The sequence below is a fragment of the Bufo bufo genome, chromosome 4 (assembly GCF_905171765.1).
Source record: "Bufo bufo chromosome 4, aBufBuf1.1, whole genome shotgun sequence".
NCBI classification, from domain to species: domain Eukaryota; kingdom Metazoa; phylum Chordata; class Amphibia; order Anura; family Bufonidae; genus Bufo; species Bufo bufo.
In genome coordinates, this window is record NC_053392.1 from 262,842,216 (window position 1) to 262,866,235 (window position 24,020).

A 24,020-nucleotide genomic window follows, 5' to 3' on the forward strand; every position below is an offset into this window, starting at 1 on the left:
AGGGGTCCATCTCCCAGCCCCCCTAACGATTACCTGTTTGAGGAAGCCACAGTGATCACAAGCGATGCAACCTCCTCACAGCTTACCAGGCACAACGCTGTATATTGAATAACGGCTATGCTTGGTATTGCAGCTCAGCCCCATTGACTTGAATGGGACTGAGCTGCATCTAGGCCATGTTATCAATGAACATGGCCTCACCTAGTCTAGGAAGGGGCATAAGCCCTCACGGAGTGCCGCAGTCTCTTGGTGCAGCTGATCGGCGGGGTGCCAAAAGTCAGTCCCCCACCGATCTTGTATTGATGAGCCATCCGGAGGAATGTAGAGATGTACATCACAATCAGATTTTTATCTAGTCTTGAACCAAAGTTAAAAGATAGATATAAAGTTGCAAGAAAAAGTAAATGAACCCTTTGAAGTTACCTGGAATTCTGTATTGATTTCTGTACTAATAAAATAGGGTCTGATGGTATAAACATATTATGACTACTCTAATAACACTCAAGCTCTTGTATCGTTCATGTCTATTACTGAGCACATTGAGTAGTAAGAAAAAGTAAATGGATGATAGTCAGACCACAATTTATTAGTAATCACTGCAGAAATCTGAAAAATCGCTTAATTTTTCTTTCAACTCTATGTTCTTGGATTTTTAGTGTACTCATCATGACAACTTCCTCAGGGAGAGTGTCACCGCCGGCTCTCTGAGAAGCTCTGGCAGACGTTCTTCTGTACCTCTTGCATGATGTTCTTTGTTTTGGTTTCACTTTGTCATCTCTTTTCCTTCTCCCAACTGTCACCTATTTTCACTGATTGCCTCCCTTTATATTCCCTCCCATACTGCCTCACTTTGCGGTTTATACTACTTCCTGGATTGTTTTCACTGCTAGAGGATGCAACTGCTGGTTCCTCAGATAAGTCTTTTCCTTTATTTGTGTTTCCGTGCTGGCTTGATTCTAGGTGACCCTGACTCCCTACGTATTAAGTGCAGGGAGCCGGTGGTCGTGTCCCCTCACTATTATAGGGTTTTCAGGTGTCACACAGTCTAGGTATCATAAAGATCTTTGCATGGGCATAGCAGTCAGGGAGAGCTCTAGGGGTTTTATAGGGCTCACCCATATGTTCCTTAGTTTGGGATCAAGTCAGTCGGATGTTTATTTATAACTTCCAGTTTTCTGCAACACCATCCGTGACATTATAAACCGCCAATACCGTCTTAATCATGGATCCGGTTTCAGCCTTGATTGACCGCATGCAGTGTCTTTCACTGGAGGTAGCAGATCTCCGTAAAACTGTGTCTCAGTTTCAGGTGACCGGTTCTGCTTGCGTTCATGGAGTTTGTTCCGAGCCTAAGATCTTGCTTCCAGATACGTTCTCCGGGGGTAGTGAGAATTTTGTTTGCTTTAGAGAGGTGTGCAAACTCCATTTTCGCCTACTTCCCCATTCCTCTGGTGATGAGGAGCAGAGGGTGGGGATCATCATCTCGCTGCTCAGGGATAACGCTCAGTCTTGGGCCTTTTCGCTGCCGGTGGGGGCACGGCCCCTCCGATCGGTGGATGAATTTTTTGTAGCCCTGGGGCAGATATATGATGACCCGGATCGTATTGCTCTGGCTGAATCTAAACTGCGTCTTTTATGCCAGGGTAAACAGTCTGCAGAGATATATTGTTCAGAATTTCGGAGATGGGCAGCTGATACTGGTTGGAATGATGCTGCACTCCGAAGTAAATTTTGCCATGGTCTTTCGGAAAGATTGAAAGATGCATTTGCCTTTCATCAGAGACCTGCCTCATTAGAGTCTCTAGCTGCTCGTATTGACAGGCGTCTTAGAGAGAGAGGAGAGACCACTCCCGGTCATATTCAGTCCAAGGACAGTGGGGCGGTCTCGTTCAGTGCGCAGGGGCCTCAGTCTCTCTCAATCCCCTCTGAGGAGGAGGCCATGCAGCTGGGTTTGCTTGCCTCTGATAGTAGAGGATTCAGCTCTCAGAGGAGGGTTTGTTTCTGTTGTGGGGGTATAAATCATTTGGCAAATGTTTGCCCCTCTAGGAGATTCAGGGAGTTTTCTGGGGGTAATAAAGAAACAAAAAGAAAAAAACCCTCTAAAAACTTTCCATCTGTTACTATTGGCAAGGTTGATGCGGAAATTGAAGGTTTGCCGTTTGCTTGTAGTTCCCGTTTTGTCCTACCTGCCAGGGTGGCGCTAGATAGCAAGAACATTGTGAGATTTTTGTAGATAGTGGAGCAGCTGTCAATCTCATTGATAATCAATTTGCTATAACACATGGTTTCCAGGTATGAACTTTGGGAAAGGATACACCTGTTTTTGCTATCGATTCCGCTCCACTTTCTCAAAAATCGTTAACGGGGATAGTTCACAATATCTGTTTGACTGTGGCTGATGCTCATGTTGAGGATATGTCATGTTTCGTCCTAAGCGGATTACCTACTCCTCTAGTGTTGGGGCTACCCTGGCTCACTAAACATAACCCCACCATTGATTGGCAAGCAAGGCAAATAAATGGTTGGAGTGACTTTTGCAGAGAGAATTGCCTCACAGCATCTCTTTCAGAGGTTTCTACCAAGACTGTACCATCTTTTCTCTCAGAATTTTCGGATGTGTTTTCAGAGAGTGGTGTCCAGGAGCTGCCCCCTCAACGGGAGTACGATTGCCCTATTAATCTCATCCCAGGCGCCAAGCTGCCAAAATCACGTTTATATAATCTCTCCCAACCTGAAAGGGTCGCTATGCGTACTTATATCTCTGAGAGCCTGAGAAAGGGACACATCCGACCCTCGAAGTCACCTGTTGCCGCTGTGTTTTTTTTTTTTGTTAAGAAAAAAGATGGTTCTTTAAGACCATGTCTGGATTTCAGGGAGCTGAACTGTATCACAAATCGTGACCCTTATCCGCTTCCTCTGATCCCGGACCTGTTTAACCAGATTGTTGAGGCTAAAGTTTTTTCTAAGTTGGATTTAAGAGGGGCATACAATCTAGTCAGGGAAGGGGACGAATGGAAGACGGCCTTCAATACCCCTGAGGGCCATTTTGAGAATTTGGTTATGCCCTTTGGTTTGATGAATGCGCCAGCCGTCTTCCAACATTTTGTGAACAGCATTTTTTATCATTTAATGGGAAAATTTGTACTGGTGTATCTAGATGACATTTAGATTTTTTCTCCTGATTTCAAAACTCATAGGGACCACCTACGTCAGGTCTTGCTCATTCTGCGGGAGAATAAATTGTACGCTAAACTGGAAAAATGTGTGTTTGCAGTTCCGGAGATTACATTTCTGGGTTTTCTTCTCTCCGCTTCTGGTTTTTCGCATGGACCCTGAGAAGGTCCGCGCTGTGCTTGATTGGGAGCTTCCTGAGAATCAGAAGGCGCTGATGCGGTTTTTGGGTTTTGCCAATTATTACAGGAAGTTCAGTTTGAATTATTCCTCTGTTGTTAAACCACTCACTGATATGACTCAAAAGGGGGTAGATTTTTCCTCCTGGTCGGTGGATGCGCTTAGGGCCTTTCCTAGTATCAAAGAGAGTTTTGCTTCCGCTCCCATCTTGGTACAACCTGATGTCTCTCTGCGGTTCATTTTTGAGGTGGACGCTTCTGAGGTGGGTGTGGGTGCGGTCTTGTCTCAGGGTCCCTCTCCTGCCAAATGGTGACCGTGTGCCTTTTTCTCAAGGAAACTCTCCTCCACAGAGAGAAATTACGATGTGGGAGATAGGGAGTTGTTGGCCATCAAATTAGCTTTTGAGGAATGGCGCCATTGGCTGGAGGGAGCCAGACACCCTATTACCGTGTTTACCGACCATAAGAATCTGGCCTACTTGGAATCAGCCAAGTGTCTGAACCCGAGACAGGCCAGATGGTCTTTATTCTTTTCTAGGTTTAATTTTGTTGTCACGTTCCGCCCTGGGGTTAAAAATGTGAAGGCTGATGCCCTGTCACGTTGTTTTCCGGGAGGGGGGAACTTTGAAGACCCGGGTCCCATTTTGGCTGAAGGGGTGGTCGTCTCTGCTCTTTATCCTGATTTGGAGGCAGAGGTTCAGGCAGCCCAGGCAGAGGCTCCTGATCTTTGTCCTCCCGGGAGGTTGTTTGTGCCTCTCGCTTTATGACACAAGGTTTTTAAGGAGCACCACGATACTGTCCTTGCTGGGCACCCGGGGAGTAGAGCCACAGTGGATCTCATTGCTCTGAGATTCTGGTGGCCGTCTCTTCGTAAGACGGTTGAGGGTTTTGTGGCAGCCTGCGAGACCTGCGCTCGTGCCAAGGTCCCTCATTCACGGCCATCGGGTTCTCTCCTACCGTTACCCATTCCTTCCCGTCCTTGGACGCATCTGTCCATGGACTTCATTACGGACCTGCCTCGTTCCTCGGGGAAGACTGTGATTCTGGTAGTAGTGGACCGTTTTAGCAAAATGGCGCATTTCATTCCCTTTCCTAGGTTAGCCAATGCTAAAACGGGGCACGCAGTTTGTTTCCAGATTCTGGAAGGCCTTCTGTTCTCGCTTGGGAATTCGGTTGTCGTTCTCTTCTGCTTTTCACCCGCAGTCGAATGGCCAGACCGAACGCGTCAATCAGAATCTGGAGACATATCTGCGCTGTTTTGTGGCGGAGAATCAGGAGGATTGGTGTTTTTTTTTTTTTCCCTTGCTGAGTTTGCTTTAAATAACAGTCGCCAGGAGTCCTCTGATAAGTCACAATTTTTTGGTGCATATGGGTTTCATCCGCAGTTTGGGACATTCTCTGGAGAGGGGTCTTCTGGTTTGCCTGATGATGAGAGATTTTCCTCGTCTTTGTCATTTATTTGGCAAAAGATTCAGGGTAATCTGAAGAGGATGAGTGAGAGATATAAGCGTGTGGCGGATAAGAGACGTGTGCCTGGTCCGGACCTGAATGTGGGTGATCTGCTGTGGTTGTCTACAAAGAATATCAAACTGAAGGTTCCCTCCTGGAAGTTGGGTCCTAAGTTTATTGGGCCTTACAAGATCTTGTCCGTCATCAATCCTGTTACCTTCCATCTTGATCTTCGTCAAACTTGGAAGATCCATAATGTTTTTCACAGGTCCCTATTAAAACCGTATGCCCAACCCACTGTACCCTCCTCTTTGCCTCCTCCTCCAATTGTTGCTGATGGTAATCTTGAATTTCAGGTCTCTAGGATTGTGGATTCTCGTATTATCCGCGGTTCTCTCCAGTACCTTGTTCATTGGGAGGGTTATGGTCCTGAGGAGAGGATGTGGGTCCCAGTGGAGGACATTAAGGCCACTCGTCTCATCAGGGCTTTCCATAGGTCCCATCCTGAGCAGGTGGGCTCTGAGTGTCCGGAGTCCACTCGTAGAGGGAGGGCTACTGTCACCGTCAGCTCTCTGAGAAGCTCTGGCATACGTTCTTCTGTACCTCTTGCATGATGTTCTTTGTTTTGGTTTTACTTTGTCATCTCTTTTTCTTCTCCCAGCTGTCCCCTATTTTCACTGATTGCCTCCCTTTATATTCCCTCCCATACTGCCTCACTTTGAGGTTTATACTACTTCCTGGATTGTGTTCACTGCTAGTGGATGCAACTGCTGGTTCCTCAGATAAGTCTTTTTCCTTTATTTGTGTTTCCGTGCTGGCTTGATTCTAGGTGACCCTGACTCCCTCCGTATTAAGTGCAGGGAGCCGGTGGTCGTGTCCCCTCACTATTATAGGGTTTTCAGGTGTCACACAGTCTAGGTACGAGGGAATGCAATCCTCTATCATAAAGATCTTTGCATGGGCATAGCAGTCAGGGAGAGCTCTAGGGGTTTTATAGGGCTCACCCATATGTTCCTTAGTTTGGGATCAAGTCAGTCGGATGTTTATTTATAACTTCCAGTTTTCTGCAACACCATCCGTGACACAGAGACTTCCATAGTCTCACTGCCCATACAGTAAAGGATCTCCTATGTTTGTGTACAAACCTTCTTTCTTCCAGACTCAGAGGATGTGCCCTCGTCACAGTCACAGTCCTGGGGATAAATAGATGATGGGAGAGATCTCTGTACTGACCCCTGATATATTTATACATAGTTATCAGATCTCCCCTCAGTGGCACTCAAAAATGTACACAATATTCTATGTGCTGTCTGACTAATGATTTATGAAGTGGTAGAACTACAGTACATGTCTCTTCTCCTCATGTGCATCTTTTCCCCTTTTGAGGCACTGCATGATTCTCTTTGCCTTGGCAGCGGCTGCCTGATAGTGGTTGCTAAAATTACGTTTACGGTCAACTAAAATTCCCAAGTCATTTTCTATGTTAGTGTTTCCTCTTTTAGCACGTAATCTTGACATGTATTTTACCTTCCCATGTGCAGAATCCTACATTTATTAGTGTCCAGCCTCCACCCAAGCCTTAAACTTATCCAAATCCATTTGCAATATACTAAAATCCTCTCTTTCCTTGTGTTAATGACTTCACACAATATAATTGGCAAACACTGGTATTTTACTGAGCTATCCCTCTAAAAGTAAAAAAATTGTTTAGGTGATATGTAGCAGATTATATGAGAACGTGCCATGTTTCATATTTACTCTTTGTTGGTCCTACCTGTTTGAGGTGCCATCCTTGTTAACAAATTGTGCACAGTCTCCATCAAGTCATGCTGCTGTTTTTGTAGAAGGGAATTATTTGCTGATGCTGTGATGAGCTGCTTTTCTAGATCTTCAATAATCGAGTTTTGTTTGAGCACCAGGACTTGAAGTTTATCCTTTTCTTCCTTCATTGACTGCAGTTGTTGAGAATGCTTATCTTCCATGCTTAGAATTTTCTTTTCTAAATAGCTAAGAAAAAAAAAAGGAAAAAATGTTATCCACCACCAAAGCTCTTGATGAGATTAACATTCTGGTCTACAGTTGGAGTATTAAAGTTTACCTGTTGTCTTAAAGGGTCGTTCCTGTCTCAAACAGTTTTGATATATCCACAGTGTATGCCGTAAATGTCTGATAGATGCTGGTCCCTATCAGGACTTCTATAGTAGTGAATGGAGTGAGTTCAAAGAAAGTCATGTTTGTGCACTATAGACCAATTCTTACATTTTTTTTTTTGTTTGTTTGTTTTTTCCTTTTTCTTTTGTATTTATGGAAGTTGGTGGGAAGGGAGAATTAAAAATAAGGCATTTAGCTCCTCTGTTTTCTGGAATTTAGTTGCTATATCCAAAAGAACAGAGCACACGTTGAGCCCAAATTCCTAATGCCCTAGCAATTTTCTGAAGGCTCCTTTTTGAGTACATATGTATTGATGTCTATGTTTGGTCACTGGAAAAGCTACATTGAAATGTGGAAACTGACTTCTGAATTTCTGTTGTCAATGTACAAGCTTTCTGGTGGCCAAATGAAACAAATTATGTGAAAATCAGGTGCCTTATGCTCTTCTACATGGTCTTTAAAACATTTTTAGATTGAGTTTTATGTGTAAACCTCATCTGTTGGACGTCTATTATATTGAACGCTAGGCATTTAAGTGTCTAGAGACCTGATTTAACAGTAATTTCTTGTGTCATGTGTAAACTCCAGTGGGTAGTCTGTTGATTGATTTTACTTAAGCCGTGTTATGTTGCACACTCTTGTATTTTATTCTTGAAGTATTAGAAAGGTGACAAAAGCCATGTCAGTTGTCTGTTCAGCCAGCATGGGGTATTTATTACTTCTATTTATAACAGATGGGACTACTGGAATGTTAAAAATGTTAACTAACCTAATACATATGGAAACCTAGATAACAGGGTTTAACCCTGGCAATGAAAGACTTTTTTTTACAAGCTCAGGGTGATAAAGTCAGGGTTGTTATCACATCTTTATTGTGTCAAGTTGTATTTATTTCAGATGTGGGTCTGTAACATTGACTGGTAAGCAGTAATGGCAAATAGGGGTTACTCGAAGGAGTGAGCTGCTGATGCCTGGGGTGGATAGTTGAGCCTAGTTGTATAAGAGTTGAAGTCTGCTTCTGGAGATTACATTTCTGTAAATAATAATGATTAATGATAAGTGCCATTGGTGTCCAAATCTGAAAATAATGTATTTCATACATCCATAGCTTTCTGTGGAAATGTAGCAAAATCTATCCCCAATCTCAGCCCAAAACAGATGTATACAATAAGAAGGAAGCGAGAAGTGGACCAACCACAAATGATAACAGATTAAAATAACTGAGCATAAGTCAGTAAGCCAGCTTCAATACAGTGCTGAAAGTGCTAACGAGTTCAAAGATGTTTTAAACCCTAGTTTACTATTACACTTACAGTATGTTATTAGTCAAAAATATTTGACTCCTTAAAGAAATTGCCTCCTTAGTGGTTTGAAACTGTATATTACAGCAATTGTCCTGAGAAAACTATTATGTTAGGACCACACGGTCAGGTTTTTGCATGCAGTTTTGGATGACAAAGTCAAGAGTTGATCATAAAAGAAGAGGAAATGTTAAGGACAGATATGACTTCTCTTTTTTTTGTGTTCGCTCCTGGTTTTGGCTTCCGTAACCGCATGCAGAAAACTAACCATGTGGCAGTACCCTTACAATGCAATGAACAGGGCATTTCAAATAAAGCATTATTACAATATACATGCAATAAAAATATAATGTTTTTCATTTACATTGCACTTTTCTCCCTGGGAGGACCCACTGCTGTTTCTCCTGTGGCAGAAATTCTGGGCCACCTTCTCCTGCTTTCAGTTGTAGACTAACATGCCTAGTAGATTCCCTGCTCCTCTTCTTCTCTCAGTGCTGGCAGAGCGATCTCAGGCGCTGCTCATATGCCTTGCCTTCATTGATCCATACTTCTAAAGTCGTTAAAATATATAACTGTTTCTCTTTGTAGACAGTGGGGAAGGAAATTGGGTATGAGGTGTATTGCATACTAAAGTGCTGTTTATTAGTGGAATCGCTGGGGCTGTGTGTGAGGGACTCTATGCAGACAAATAAGACCGGAGAAGGGGTTAGCATGAGCTGGCTGTTATGCAGCTTGGTTGTGATTGGATGAGCTGCTGCCCACCCACAGAAAGGAGCTGTTCACATCAAGTTTTGGTATGATTTTTTTCCAGCTTCCCACTACATCATATGCAATATAAAATGGTGCCATTAGAAATTACATCTTGTCTGGCAGAAAATGAGCCCTCATATAGTTTTGTAAATGGAAAAATAAAAAAAAGTTATTGCTCCTGGAGGAAAGGGAGTAAAAAAACCCCCAAAAAATGGAAAATCGCCCTTTCCTCAAGGGGTTAAATAATTTCATGAAAAAGTGCCACAAAAAGTGCAGTTTTTTTGGTTTGTTTTTTTATGTGTGTGTGGATTACCCTTAATCCTTTGTAGGCGAATACATATTTTATGATTTATTTTTCTTTCATCTGAAAAATGTAATTTCTACAGTTACAGTAAGGTTAATCACATAGTGATCTTTGGGTTTGATAGCTATGTAATATACTGATTTCAGCTTTTAGGACGTTTAAATCTATTGAGAATTGGGTGAGACTGTTCATTGTAGGAAATGAGAAATATTTGGGGGGGGGGTGTAGCTAGAATGGGAAACACTTTTTCACAGCTCTGCAGTTGCTATACCATATATACTTAATTATACTTTTTATGCAACATAAAAAGAGAGTATCCATTTCCTATATATGCTTTACATTTTTTGTAAGGATCATTAACTTTCTCTAAGGCAAATTTATTGTACTCTAAAATATTTTTGTATCTTTTTACTGCCGTTTCCAACATTCATTAAAGCTGAAGGTTGGACATGTTAATCCAGTGTAAGGAAGGGTTATATATTTTTCTATCTACATGTAAGAGCGTATAGTTTGATATTGTTTGTCTGCAGTATAACTCACACCGCATAAATTTTCCAGGCACAGGACGGGATGTATTAGACAGAAAGAGAGAATAATATGTCATTGTGTCTGTGGAAATGCTTTTTTATCTCCGTCCTGAGGAAGAACCCCTGAACTTTGGCACAATTGCTGTTTTATGAAAACAGATGGTATTTCCTCTATTGATGACTGGGGAAATGAGCATGATCACCGTAATAATCACCTTGTTAAAAACACTGTCTACCGGCAGTGCATAATGAATAGACATGTGTTACCCAATACTACTATACAGCGTTCAAAACAACTCTGTAGCTGTCAGGAAAGTACTGGGCGAGTGAAACGTTTTCATGGTTGCTTTAATGTCAGGGCAATACTCTATCATGTTAATTGAGCTGCACATCAAACTTCCAGACAATAAAGAGAAGTAGGAATCTTGAGGAAATTCGATTAAAATCTAATTTAATTCGGTTAAGTCCATTACATTGTAAAAAGTTATTCTTCGTTGCCCCTTCAAATGTTTTCCAAAATATTCAACATAGCTTTTAGTTGAGATTGGTCTTGCGAAGACAAAAAGAAGTTGGTACCATACCTGTTCTTGTCTTGTAGCTTGTTTATTTCAGTAGTTTGATCAGTTATTTGCTTCTCCAGTTTGTTGGTTGAAAATGAGTTTTCCAGAAGCTGAAGTTCAAGGCGGCTTGTTTGATTAAATACCTGTTGAAATGAAGGAAACTGATTGAGCGATGTTTACCACTTGATACAGCTCATATGATTATGAAACTCATATTCTTACACTTCATCTTTTTCTTGTACTGTAACAGTGGTCATCAACTTGTGATTCTCAGCTCTCTCTCTATATATAATATATATATATATATATATATATATATATATATGCACACATGTAATGCTTTTGTGTTGTGCCTCTTAATTCTTCTAGTTCTAGTGACTTCCATCAAGTATAGAGTAACTGCATTTGCAATTCATGAATGCCTGTGGCTTCTTTTTATGGACTCTGCTGCAGTAACTGTCTAAGCAGTTAGAATAGTCTATGTTAATTGAAATTAACAGATATGTAACAGTATCTTATATGCGATATGAGATATAAATATAAAATATCTATATGAGGTATTTGCTTGCACAGTAGATTTCCAACAGCCATGAGTATGGAGTTTTATTTGTTGAGTACATTCTTTTTTAACTACTTGTAAAGTTAACGAAGGTTACTTGACTTTTTGCCGAATACAACTGTGTTAAAAATTGAGAGACAAGCAGTACTATGTATACTTCACAACTGAATGCAAGCCAAACAGGACCTAGGCAAGACATTCCCAATTAGAAATTTCCATAATGGTAGCTCTCTTCCATTATTTCATTTTTTTATATATTCATACAGTTTAAATAGTGTTAAAATGTTTGCCCTAAATCAGGGTTTCTCAACTCCGGTCCTCGGAATCCACCTGTCAGGATTTGAGAATATCCCACAGAATGAATACATGTGGTAAGTCCTGATGCATGGACACTAATTAATATTACACCAGCTTCTCAACACTAAGGAAATCCTGAAAACATGACTGGTAGGTGGGTTCCGAAGACCGGAGTTGAGAAACCCTGCCCTAAATCTTGAAAGAAACAGTGGTGTCAGTACTTCTTTTCTTTCTTCCATCTAAACTTCGGGTGCATCTTATCAACCACTGAGACTTAAGGACCCTTTACTCGCACGCATGATCTGGGCATTTATCGGGATGGAGTTTCCCAAGTAAAAGGGCCTTAAATAGATTAATACTACATTAGTAAAGTGGTATTGTGAGAGTTTGAAACAAAAGCCGCAAATGCTCTGAAATAAAATAAAAAATAAAAAAGTACTTCTCAATGCATTGTCGATTGATACCGGTATGATGTGTACTGCTGTTTTCTGGTTTAGTATATTGCCTTAGCAGTGTGCACTAGTTTGTTGTTCTTGTTCATAAAGTTAAGGTATATTAAATTTTATTTTAAAACTGGAGTTAAAAGTGGCCCTTTCTTGTACCATGGTGGTCTGGAGCCTTTTTCAGAGTCTGTGTCTTAATATTGGACACAGTCTGTGTCCAGAACAAGTATTAAGGAAATTGGTCACTTTCCCAAGCCCTATTCAGTGCAATACTACATAAATAGTACTGCTACTGCTGACCTACAGTCACTAACTTGTGTCCATAATCACCCATCTTCCCCTGTTGTGCATCTTCAAACTGCGCATGAATACATTACACGGATTAATGAATGTGCATACATAAAGGTGAGGACTCAAGGATTAGTCCTCTCAGTGTATTCCAGCACCAGTTTGTGGGGGAAAGGGGTGAGTATGAAAAAAATAAAATTATTTATATATATATATATATATGGTTTTTATTTAATTTTTTTTTTTTTTTAGAACTTAATTTAATGCTGCAGCTCCCTCAACACCAATTTCATGCCCTCTTGCCCCTGCAAAAATAAATTCTGTTCCCTGGATCTATGTGAGTCCCCCACTGATTACAAAATGATTCCTTGTTGAGTCCCTTGTTGGGCCATTATGTGTATGGTTGGAAACCCCCTTTAGGCCCCTTTCACACGGGCGAGTATTCCGCGCAGGTGCAATGTGTGAGGTGAACGCATTGCACCCGCACTTAATCCTGACCCATTCATTTCAATGTGGCTGTGTACATGAGCGATGTTTTGTCATGCATTACTTGTGAGTTGTGTGAAAATCGCAGCATGTTCTATATTCTGCGTTTTTCACGCAACATAGGCCCCATAAAAATGAATTGGGCTGAGTGAAAATCGCATCCGCAAGCAAGTGCGGATGCGGTGCGATTTTCACGCATGGTTGCTAAGGAGACTAGGGATGAACGACCTGGGACCCCATTTACTTTATTATTTTCCATTATAACATGGTTATAATGGAAAATAATAGCATTCTTTTAATATAGAATGCAATGTCCAATGTCAATTGAGGGTTAAAAAAATAATAAAAACATTACTCACCTCATCCACTTAATTGCGCAGCCGGGACCCTCTTCTTTGTTCTTTTTTAAGGACCTTCGCTGACGTCATCGTGCTCACCATGTGGTGAGCACGGTGACGTCAGCACAGGTCCTGCTGAATGAAGATAGAACGACCTTCTATCTTCATTCAGCAGGACCTGCGCTGACAGGTGAGTGCGATGACGTCAGTGAAGGTGCTTTTGCAGGTCCTTCAAGAAGAACAAAGAAGAGGATCCCGGCTGTGCGATCAAGTGGATTGGGTGAGTAATGTTTTTATTATTTTTTTACCCTCAATTGACATTTTACTTAGCATTCTGTATTAAAGAATGCTATTATTTTCCATTCTAACCATGTTATAATGGAAAATATTAAAATCTACAGATCACCAAACCTGAACTTCAGTGAAGAAGTCCGGGTTCAGGTACCACATTCAGTTTTTTATTATGCGCGTGCAAAACGCATTGCACCCGCGCGATAAAAAATGAACGCAAACGCAGGCAAAACTGAATGACTTTGCCTGCGAACTCGCTCAGTTTTCACTGAAAGCAGATGCAACGCATCTGGACCTAAACTGGACACGCTTGTCTGCAAGGGGCCTTAAACTCAAGCTTCTTCAGTTATCACACTTTAAACATATGGCATACCTGAGACATTACAAACTTCAGACTAAATTTTTGGAAATGAAATAGTTTCAGATATGTTTTTGGCTTAGCGCATTCTTAGGAATGTTATTTATTCCAATGATGAGAATGTCTCGGAAGGAAAGCAGGGCTATGGACGTTTGCAGAATTTGCCTCATCATGCTACATGCTGTTCAGACAATACTATTTGTGTAACTGCTACATTGACTTCTTTCATCTGGAGCCCATGTCTGTTGACAGGAAGAACTCATTACTCATATCCGTCATGTAAAATTTTTACTTGAGGATATGATTTCACATTTCTAGAGTTCTTGGGAGAGACACATTTGCGTCGTTCTAGCTTTTTATTATCATCTCCGTACATTTTCCCAAATAAGGCTCCATTCACACGTCCGCAAAATGGGTCCGCATCCTTTCCGCAATTTTGCGGAATGGGTGCGGACCCATTCATTCTCTATGGGGACGGAATGGATGCGGACAGCACACAGTGTGCTGTCTGCAGCCGCAATTGCGGAGCGCGGCCCCGATTTTGGGTCCGCAGCTCCGCAAAAAGATAGAGCATGTCCTATTCTTGTCCGCAGCTTGCGGACAAGAATAGGCATTTCTATGGGGGTGACGGGCTGGTGTGTTGCGGACCCGCAATTTGCGGGTCCGCAACACACCACGGACGTGTGAATGTAGCCTAAAGGTTTACGTTTCGGATACAATCTTTTGTTGAATCAACTTGATTTATGCATATTTATTATGGTAGATCTTACAAGTACACCTTATTACACTGATGAAGCCATGCTTTGCTGTTTTTCTAATCTGGTTTCTGCGGAATGATGATTAGGGTCTATATTTTTCAGGATTTTGGATGGAACTATAAATCGCCACCACAAAATAATTTTAAAGTTAACTGTTTTGAAACAACTAACGTTAAAAGCCTCTGTTGCCAGTCATTCAAAAACCACTGATGTCAGTTTAGGGAAATGATGTATGAGCAGGTCTCCACACAGTCCCCCTTCCTTTGAACAAAAGGAAGTAATTAATAGTAGTACATAATTAGCACATTAACGAACAACTTGCCACCGGGAACATTGCCTATAGCGACCAGTTCAATGCTTTAATTGTTATCCTTTACTAAAAGTTAGAAAACGAAGTAATGATAATGAAATTTTGGAATGTACGTAAATTAAACACAAGCGTGGCGGATAAGGTCCAGATGCGTTCAGGGTAACTCACACCATTTTGCAAGCAAGTTTTGTCTGCGATTGCGTTCAGTTCTTTCCGCGCGGGTGCAATGCGTTTTAATGCGTTTTTCACACGCGTGATAAAAAACTGCAGCAACCATCAGTGAAAAACGCATTGCATTCTCGCTTGCTTCCGGATGCAATGCGTTTTTCACTGAAGCCCCATTGACTTCTATGGGGCCATGGCTGCGTGAAAAACGCAGAATATAGAACATGCTGTGATTTTCACGCAATGCAGAACTGATGCGTGAAAAAAAACACTCATGTACACAGACACATTGAAATGAATGGGTCAGGATTCAGTGCGGAATACTCACTCGCGTGAAAGGGGCCTATGGTTTGCAACCATTCTCTACTTTTTATTATGGGTACTTTATATTGATAAAGAATAGCATTCTTAAGTTTAATTTAGCTGCTAGTACAACACTTGTGTCCAGCTTTGACCAATTTTTCAGTTCGATTGTGCAAATTATGTCTATACGTACGTATGTACTGTAAAAACATTGAACTGCTGCTGGGGCTAACACTGGGTGGTAAGACCAACTCGTTTGGTTAGGGTGATTTATGGGGAACATAAATGCCTTAGCCTAGAGGTTAGAATCTGATCCAGAGATTTATGAAGCATTTTACAGACCATGTTTCTTCCGGAGTATGTTAAAGGAACATACCGTACATTTTAAATAAACATTGCAAACTGTACATGACTATACTTAAAATATTCCTCAGCAAAGAGAAATATGGTCTCCAGCTTCAAGAAAACCAATTCCATTATAGCAAACAATACAAAATGTTGTAATATGGGCTTACCTGGGCTTCAACATCTGTTAGCTTCTTGGTCTGCTCTGCAGTTTGATTCAGCAGATTTGTCCCAATCTCCATCATCATAGCAGTGTGATTTTGAACCGCATGCTTTTGCATCTCCACCATCTCTTTTTTCATGCTATCTTGAATGTAGTTTTCAAGCTGCCAAGGAGAAAAAGTATGAAAAGATATGGATCGTGCAATGGTGTCTCCAAAGAGTGACCCTTCAGTACATGACTGCCTTGTTGAACACACGTCTATGCTGTATATATAGCCCAAGAGGCAGTTAGACATTTTTATAAATTGTCCTGGCCAAAATAACTATCTACATCTATAAAAGACAACCCAGATTTATCACCAATACACAACTTCTGTGGTCAGTATCTTAAGGACAGAAGTAAGACAGACTTTTCCAGAGTTATTTTCTGCTTTGATAAAGTCTTCGTTGTGCATACCAATGTTGCAGCAGACTTCTACTACATGCAAAGCCTGTTAGTTTTCACTTGGCAGTTGTCAGACATACGTTATCAGAATGCCTCAAATGGTACATGATGCATCTGTTAGTTTAATCTGCAAACTAGTTCTTGTCTAATAAAGTACTTGTTTGAGAAGTTGTAGACAAAACACTTTAGCTGCTAGCTAAATACAGTATAGGAAACCGCAAGACTGCTGCTGATGTGACTGATCTAGCAGTATATTGCAGTCCTCAACATTGCTTACGCTAGGTTCACCTCTGGGTTCAGAAATCCAGCAGGCTTTATCTGCAGAGGAACAGCCTGCCGGAGTTCACCGTATCTGCCGTAGCCCATCACCTGTTGGATCCTCATTGACTATAATGGGATCCGGCCACTTTCTGGCAGAAATGCAAGACAAAAAGTCATACATGTCGGATACAGTAAACACCGGCAAGCTGTTCCTCTGCCGGAATAGACTGCCAGATTTCCTAAACCTGGTGTGAACCTAGCGTTACCTTGGTTTTTCATTTTCTTAACTTTGGCTGGGAGATCAAAGAGATCTGATACCTGATTTACATATTTTGTGTCTCCCCAGCATAGGTTTACATTTTCCTCACTCCAGGACTTCTGGAATAGTTTTTGTTTGCATTTTGATCATGGTTTTTAATGTTCAAAAATTGACATGACCGTTTGTTAATTCTACCACCACCAACCTGCACTGGTGGAAATGTCAAGATCCTTACTACCAACATACGCTGCACAGGTGGAAGATGTTAAGATGCTTGCCACCAATGCACTGCATTACCTCTCCATGAAATAGCAATTCTGGAGCATCTATTTCATGACTCTATTTTGTGCCATTTCCCTGTTATCCTTAATACTGCTAGTAGTCTGCAATAAAAGTTTATCTGGGTGGCAATTTGGTTTTGTATCTCTGTCTTCCAGTTGCGTCACTGATTGAATAGTGTCAGGTTGTGCAGGGACACCCCCCAACTGGTAACACCCATCTAGACCTTCCCTGCAAACTTCTAGCAGGAGTAATATAAGACACATATGGCACAAAACGGAATTATATTAAAAGATTCGCCAGAATGTTCATGACATGGGGAATGTAAAGCCTCATGCAGACATCGGTGGAACACGGTCCGTGAGATACCGGACTGGCATTGCAGGAGCGCATGGCGTCATTGGTTGCAACCAATGACGCCGTGCACTCCTGCAATGCCAGTCCAGTATCTCACGGACCATGTTCCACGGACGTCCGCATGAAGCTTAAGTCATAAAAAAAAAACATGTCAAGAGAAGTTACAGGTCCCCTTTATGTTCTCTGCCACAAACGCACTACATTGGTGAAAGACCTTAAGATCTTTACCATTAAAGCACTACACTGATAGAAGATCCCTACCAACAACACACTGCACTGGTGAAAGACATTAAGACCCTTATCACCAACACACTGCACTGCTGGAAGACATTAAGATCCTTACCATCGATGTACTACACTGATGGAAGATGTTAAGATCCTGATCACCAACATACTGCACTTGTGGAAAGCATTAAGATTCTCATGCAGTTTAGAAACAGCTATTATTGTTGGTTATCTGAAGAACAGTATTACATAGGAATAATAGCATCCTTGAAATGTTGAAAACTGTTCCCCTTACCGTCCCTAAACATAGGACGAAACACATAATGAAGCATATAATTATATGGGAAAGAGACATCATTTACATGGTCTAAAACTTATAAAATAATAATAAACAGTTCCTCTTGTGTGAACCATCATGAAGTTTAAGCAAACATCCTATGGAGCTGGTATAAAAGCCCTATAAACTGTCTAAAATATTCCGAAATATCTCAAATCCTTTGCTGGAGAGGTTGCGGTCAAGCGGGCACTTTGGTACATATTTTTTGGGAATGCCCTTTTTTAACCTAACTTTGGCTCAATAATAATCAGTTTATTAATATCATTCCTAATTTACATTTCCCACACTGGATAAAAAATTTAAGAGATTCTTTTTATTTTACTTTAAACCCAACCTATAAAAGATCTGTAAATTCCCCGATATATACTACCTTTCATTGTTGGCAAGCATTTATACACAGCAGTTTTCCCCATATGAAAAAGTTAAAAATCCCCTTATCAGCTTTGTCCATACCACTTCCAAACTTAAATGTCACAGCTTGGTCAGACACAGGGAAGACGTTTTTAGAGGATCTATGTGATGGTAAAGACTTACGTTGTTTCTCAGATTTCTCCTCTAGGCATATTTTATAGAAAGAAGAATTTGAATAAAGTTTTACAAATAAGGGCATATGCGAGAAACGGGTCCCCTACATATTAATCATTTCCAGCGCATATTGTGGTATATCTTAATAATAATTATATTTTTTTTAAATGGCATTAGTAATTTTTATTAAACTCCTACACTGAATAGTCATCCAAGAAAATTATAACTGTCAGGATTAAAGGAATGCCAGGCTTTAGACCAGCAATCTAATTTCAAACAGATGTAACATAGAAGCCTTGAAATGTATGTTTTTGGTGTTATTCAAATAAATAGGAATGATTGAACTAATTATTCTGTTAAGATATTTTACCACATATTATTTTTGCATATTAATGCACATCTTGCAATTTGTCAACTAAATTGGACTGTGAGCTTTGAATTCTTTAATGAGAATTGACAAACCCAGGAGTGTTCTATAGTTTGACTCTCTCGGAATTAGAGAGGGGGTTATTTAGATCTGGGTCAGAGTTTAGAATTCATTACTATTTGTCTAACAACTAGTATGAATCCACAGATGGCTTATTCCAGGGCAGGTAACTGACAGAACCTGTAACTTGAGAAGGGCTCCTGAAGAAGAACATACTTCCCTAGTAATGCATGTAGTGCACAGCAGCTATAGTACATAGGCATGGATGACTATTTTTTCTGTTGAAAGCCATTTGTCATCTATTCCTGTAAGAATGTACACATATTATGGACCGTTGGAGATATTGGATGCACATGCATGGCTGTATGCAATGTTATGTTTGGACCATGTAACATCTGTAACTTTTACACATAACTAACTTAAGAAGATAAATTAGATGACGGGGATATAGCAGTGTATACTCTAGATATGCTTTTGGTTATTCTGCACTCATAAACAATGATTTCTGAACAAGAGTAACTTCATTAAGTAAGAGCATAGTCTTTTATAAAATTATAAATAGGTTGTGTTTGAGGATTATAATATTTTTTCATGCTGTTAGTCATATAGAAATATTTGCTTCTGTTCGGCAGTCATTATCCAGGTGATCAAGGTAAATCTCATTTACTATCTTCTATCCTATTTGTTTTGAGGGTGGCAGCTTATCTTCTGCAGCTAGAAGTCTAAACAACAACATCCCAAACAACTCTTTGATCCATCAAGTGGTATCTCCTGTTCATTCATGTTTCATGAATTGGGCAGAATGTGCTCTTCAAGGAAATAGCTAAAGCTAAAAACATAACTGTCATTTTCACTCTTTTCTTTGTCCTTTAAGGCCTCTTTGCACAAGAAGATTATTGGACTGATTATTGCCCTGTGTAAAGCTGACACCGATCACCCTATGAACAAGCAAACACTTGTTCATCGGGTGAAAGCAGTTTTGATGCAGCACCCAAAATTATGGCTTGCTACCAGCAGATTGTCCTGTGTAAAGAGTGATCTGCTGACAGAAATGATGAATCTGTATGGGGACAAACTATGGCAGCAGTGATTGCTCATCCTCATACAGAGGAGATGATTGCTGCATGTAAATGCAGTTATCACCTCCATTCATGATCAGGGAATTATTGAGAACGTTCAATTTGTTACTGATGATTTTCATTACCCCGTGTAAAGGGGCTTTTAGATTTGGTGACCAACCTACTTTGGTTAAACAACTAACATTCCCCTTGACATTTTGTTGTTGAAAGTTTAATCTAAGTTCTACTGTAGGAAGAAATCTTTGGAGTGAAATTTGGTGTGGCAAGTCATTGTGTAGCCCCAACCTTAAATACGTTGTCCAGGGTCATAAAAACTGTTTCGCTTATTTTTCCAGAAACGGCACCTTGTCTGCACATGGTCTGTGTCAGGTATAGCATTTCAACCACCTTTACTTGAATGGGAATGACTTGCCATCCTAGACATAGTACATGACAGATGTGGAACGTTGTATGAGAAAATAAGCCCTTTCTTAACCCCTTTAAAGGTGTTGGCCAGTATTTACATTAAATTGTAAAAAGCCTATAAACTGTTATGTTTTATACCCACAAGCATATCTGAACGGTAGTATACCTCAGTTCTAAAGTTGCAGGCGCCAGTAGCGGCAATGTCAACACAGTAATCTGGAATCCTCTATTGATTGCAAGGATAACAAAAAATTAAAGTTTGAGAGTTTTACAATTTAATATGTATATATTGGCCAACCCTTAAAGTTGATTTTTATAGTATTGAATTCTGACATGACTAATTGAGTTCTGTTGACACTAGTGCTATGGCTTATAGGACAGCAGACTGGACAATTCTTGTAGTCAACAATACTGAAAATGCACATCATTTCTGAGGTTACATTTTAATGTTTTAAGATGTTTCTGAGGGTCTGAATATTTAAATATTTTTTCTATGGTTAGTCAGGTAAAGAACTATTGGTTTCTCGCTGATTCCAAGGACAATTGAAGCCTAACCAGCTACATTACTTTTTATAACATGACGTTCTAGCAACTTATTAAGCCCTTTTAATTCTCTATATCTATAGTGTGACACTTTTCTAATTAAATAGTTATTGATGATGCTGGTGGTGAAATGTTATTCAAGTATCTGTTTATATTTTGTCTGTTGTCATCCACTCATCCATGTTCTTGAATAATGTGCCTTGCATGCCCTAGTGTCCTCAGGAGTCTATAAAGTAAATAAAGTGGACAAGTGATCAGAAGCCCGGCTTGTAAAAAGAATGTAAGGACATGAGGATAAAACAGAAACAGGCCCGTTAGATGTGTGTTGCCCTTAAATGTTTGACCTCCAGTTTACAGAAAGTGTGTCATGAAGAATGGTTACCAAGTCAAAGTTCAGATGCCTAAAGTGATCTTTTATTTTACTGTCACCCACCATGAACAAATGTTATGTACATGGACAGTTGAACTTAATGCATGAATGTTAAGGGCATCACTGATTTGAGCTTTACAATTGGAACACATTTTTGAGCTTTAGGATTGGAATGAAAAAAATACATTTTGGATGCATACCAGCCAAATGTTTATCAATGATATTCTTTTGCCATATTTTTGGCTGATGATAGTCTGTAGGCATGCCAAGGTCTTTCAGTATAAAAGTATAGTAATATAGTATTTAAAGTAACTATGGCTATACATACATTTAATAAAATCTATACAGTAAGTGAGTTCTAATCAAGATTTGGTAAGTTTTACAACTTTCATCCATTTTCACAGCATACTATGAAGATGACAAAAAAAATTACTTTAAGAAAAGGTTGTTTTTATTGTTTTAATATCCAGTTCCTTTGGTTGATAAATTATTGTTGAGCTGTTATATTTTCTGACTGTTGAAGCCCTCTACTCATTCATATGAGTACTTTGGTGCCCCTGAACGCAATGTTGGGTATTTTGTATTATGCAACCTGTCTGCAGCTCGCTACCCTATGCCTTTTCATATTGACAACATTTTTGTACTTCTGAAAGGTGTCCACATCCTGAACTTTTAAGCCCAAAAAGTTTCTCTATTGTATCCCAATAAAGACGAGAGATTTCAGGACCCTCTTACATATAAAACTACATAACTGATAATTGTACTGTGTATATGTGCAGTGTTTGCCATGATTTTATGAGATTGTATTCAAAGCTATGTTAAAAATATTTCCATGTGCCACCATGCAGTATTGCTGCAGCTCTCTGCCATGATTACTGCTTTACGTGGATATAGTCTTACTCTAGTTCTACGGCATAGGCATGCTGAAAAATCTGCAATATTGTTAATATACAATGGGACTTTGTTAGGAAAATGAGTTATACCTGTAATTGGCTTAGAAGAAATCCAGTATTTTCTAATTATATTTAATAATCTAGTGTTTTTACTGGCAGTATTCTGCAATTAAAGTAAATGAGGCAGAGGTCAATAGGTTGTCATATCACTCTACTTAAACCATTTCTCTTATGTACATAACCAAAATTAAGCTGGTTTCATGAGAAATCTAATCCCATTCCACCCAACACATGTTTAGTGTCTGCATGTGAACATGCAGATTTCATGTGACATTTGTGCAGTGATTGCCTGACCTCACCTTTCTGTACCAGCATTTTGCAGTGATTGCCACTTCCCTCAGCTAATCCCAAAACACAAAATCCCTTTGACCCTATCATTGAACACTTGCTGCTCAAGAATGTAATGCAGTTTATATGAAGACTATTCGTGAAGGAATGCTTGCCTTTGTGTCTCTCGAATGTTTGTTAAAGGGGTTGTGTCATCTAGCAGTTACTAAGGCGAGATGAGACATAGTCCTGACCACCAGCTGACCAGAAAACGGCACGGCTTGCTGTGCTATCAATTTTCTCCATCGCCCATGCACCTCAATGGAAGCTACTGAAACAGCAAGTGGATGAGCTTATTCCCATTAGGCTGTGCACCCATTGTTTCCTTTCTTTTGACTCTTGTCGGTGCTGCCATCTTATTTAAACATCAGGATAGCCTCAGGAGAGGTTATTAGTATCTGATCGGTGGTGTTCCAACTCACCAGAACCTCCACCTATCTGTTTAAAGAGGCTTTTTCATAGTCTTGTGACATCATGTCCACCGGTCACGTGACCTTTATGCAACTAAGTCCCAGTGAGGCTACTTTCACACTAGCGTTCGGGTGTCCGCTCGTGCGCTCCGTTTGAAGGGGTGTCCGCCTGGCCGTGCGGAGGCGAGCGGATCCGTCCACACTTACAATGTAAGTCAATGGGGACGGATCCGCTTGAAGATGACACCATATGGCTCAATCTTCAAGCGGATCCGTCCCCCATTGACTTTCAATGTAAAGTCTGAACGGATCCGCTCAGGCTACTTTCAAACTTAGAAAATTTTCTAAGTAATAATGCACGGATGCAAACGTCTGCATTATCGGAGCGGATCCGTCTGATGAAACATCAGACGGATCCGCTCCGAACGCTAGTGTGAAAGTAGCCTTAAGTGAATACGATTGAGCTGCAAAATCGGGCACAGCCACTATACAGTGTACGGCACTGTGCTTGGTATAGTAAGGAGAGGTTGTCAGAAGAGCACCTTCAAACAGCTGATCAGTGGTTTGCCATGTCAGCCCACCAACAGTTAGATATCCAATACCGAGGATAGGTCGATTTTAAACGTACTCAAAACTGCACAAGAAAACATCGCATTGTGTTAATACGCGCTTACACAGGTAAGGGTGGGTTCACATATGCGTTGTATATTCTGTTATAACGAAAATTAAGGACGGAATGCAAAATGGAACCCTTTAGAGGCATTCCATTTTGATCCGTCCTAATAGAGTTCTATGGCCACAAATAGCGGTTCTGTCTTGTTCCGTTATGTAAGACGGGGAAAAAAGTCCTGCCGCAGATCCTTCAGCGGGTTTTCGAGACGGGAACTGACGGACTCTCCATGAGCAAGTGGATGAGGGGAGTATAATTTTTTTTAACCTCTTAAGAGCTTAATGTGAGTCACAGATACAGAGATCAGCATTGAATGCAGCATCTGAGGGTGTCAAATGACCGGGGGGGGCATCGCGGTCGCCGTTTACAGTCATTGCACCTGCTCCATACAATAGAAAGCGATTTGTGGTAAAGTAATTCGTAACAAATTGAATTTCTTGTTGAAATTTGGCGAAGCAGCCGGATCAAATTTTTCAAAACTTCGCTCATCTCTAGTAATGATAGGAGTACTCCCAAAATACGTTACATTAAATTAAAAGGGTTTTCTGGGACCTCAAATTTTTTTGAAGAAATCCAGGATTGCTTTAAAATAGAATAAATATGCCCAGCTCACTTGTTCAACCCCCTCCCCACAGTTTCAGTGTGGGCCTCCC

General features: G+C 40.5%; 2 protein-coding genes across 2 annotated transcripts in view; one reads left to right on the forward strand and one right to left on the reverse strand.

Annotated features, from left to right (window-relative positions):
• Window positions 1-24,020, forward strand: part of MCPH1 (microcephalin 1) — a 298,662-nt gene that overhangs the window by 117,563 nt on the left and 157,079 nt on the right. The gene's annotated exons all lie outside the window — the stretch shown is intronic.
• ANGPT2 (angiopoietin 2) overlaps window positions 1-24,020 on the reverse strand; it is a 47,508-nt gene that overhangs the window by 18,621 nt on the left and 4,867 nt on the right. Inside the window, exons 2-4 of the mRNA XM_040428548.1 lie at window positions 15,504-15,659; window positions 10,414-10,535; window positions 6,574-6,806 (exon numbers count right to left, since the gene is read on the reverse strand). Coding sequence (XP_040284482.1) covers window positions 6,574-6,806; window positions 10,414-10,535; window positions 15,504-15,659 — 511 coding nt within the window. The remainder of the gene's footprint in view (window positions 1-6,573; window positions 6,807-10,413; window positions 10,536-15,503; window positions 15,660-24,020) is intronic.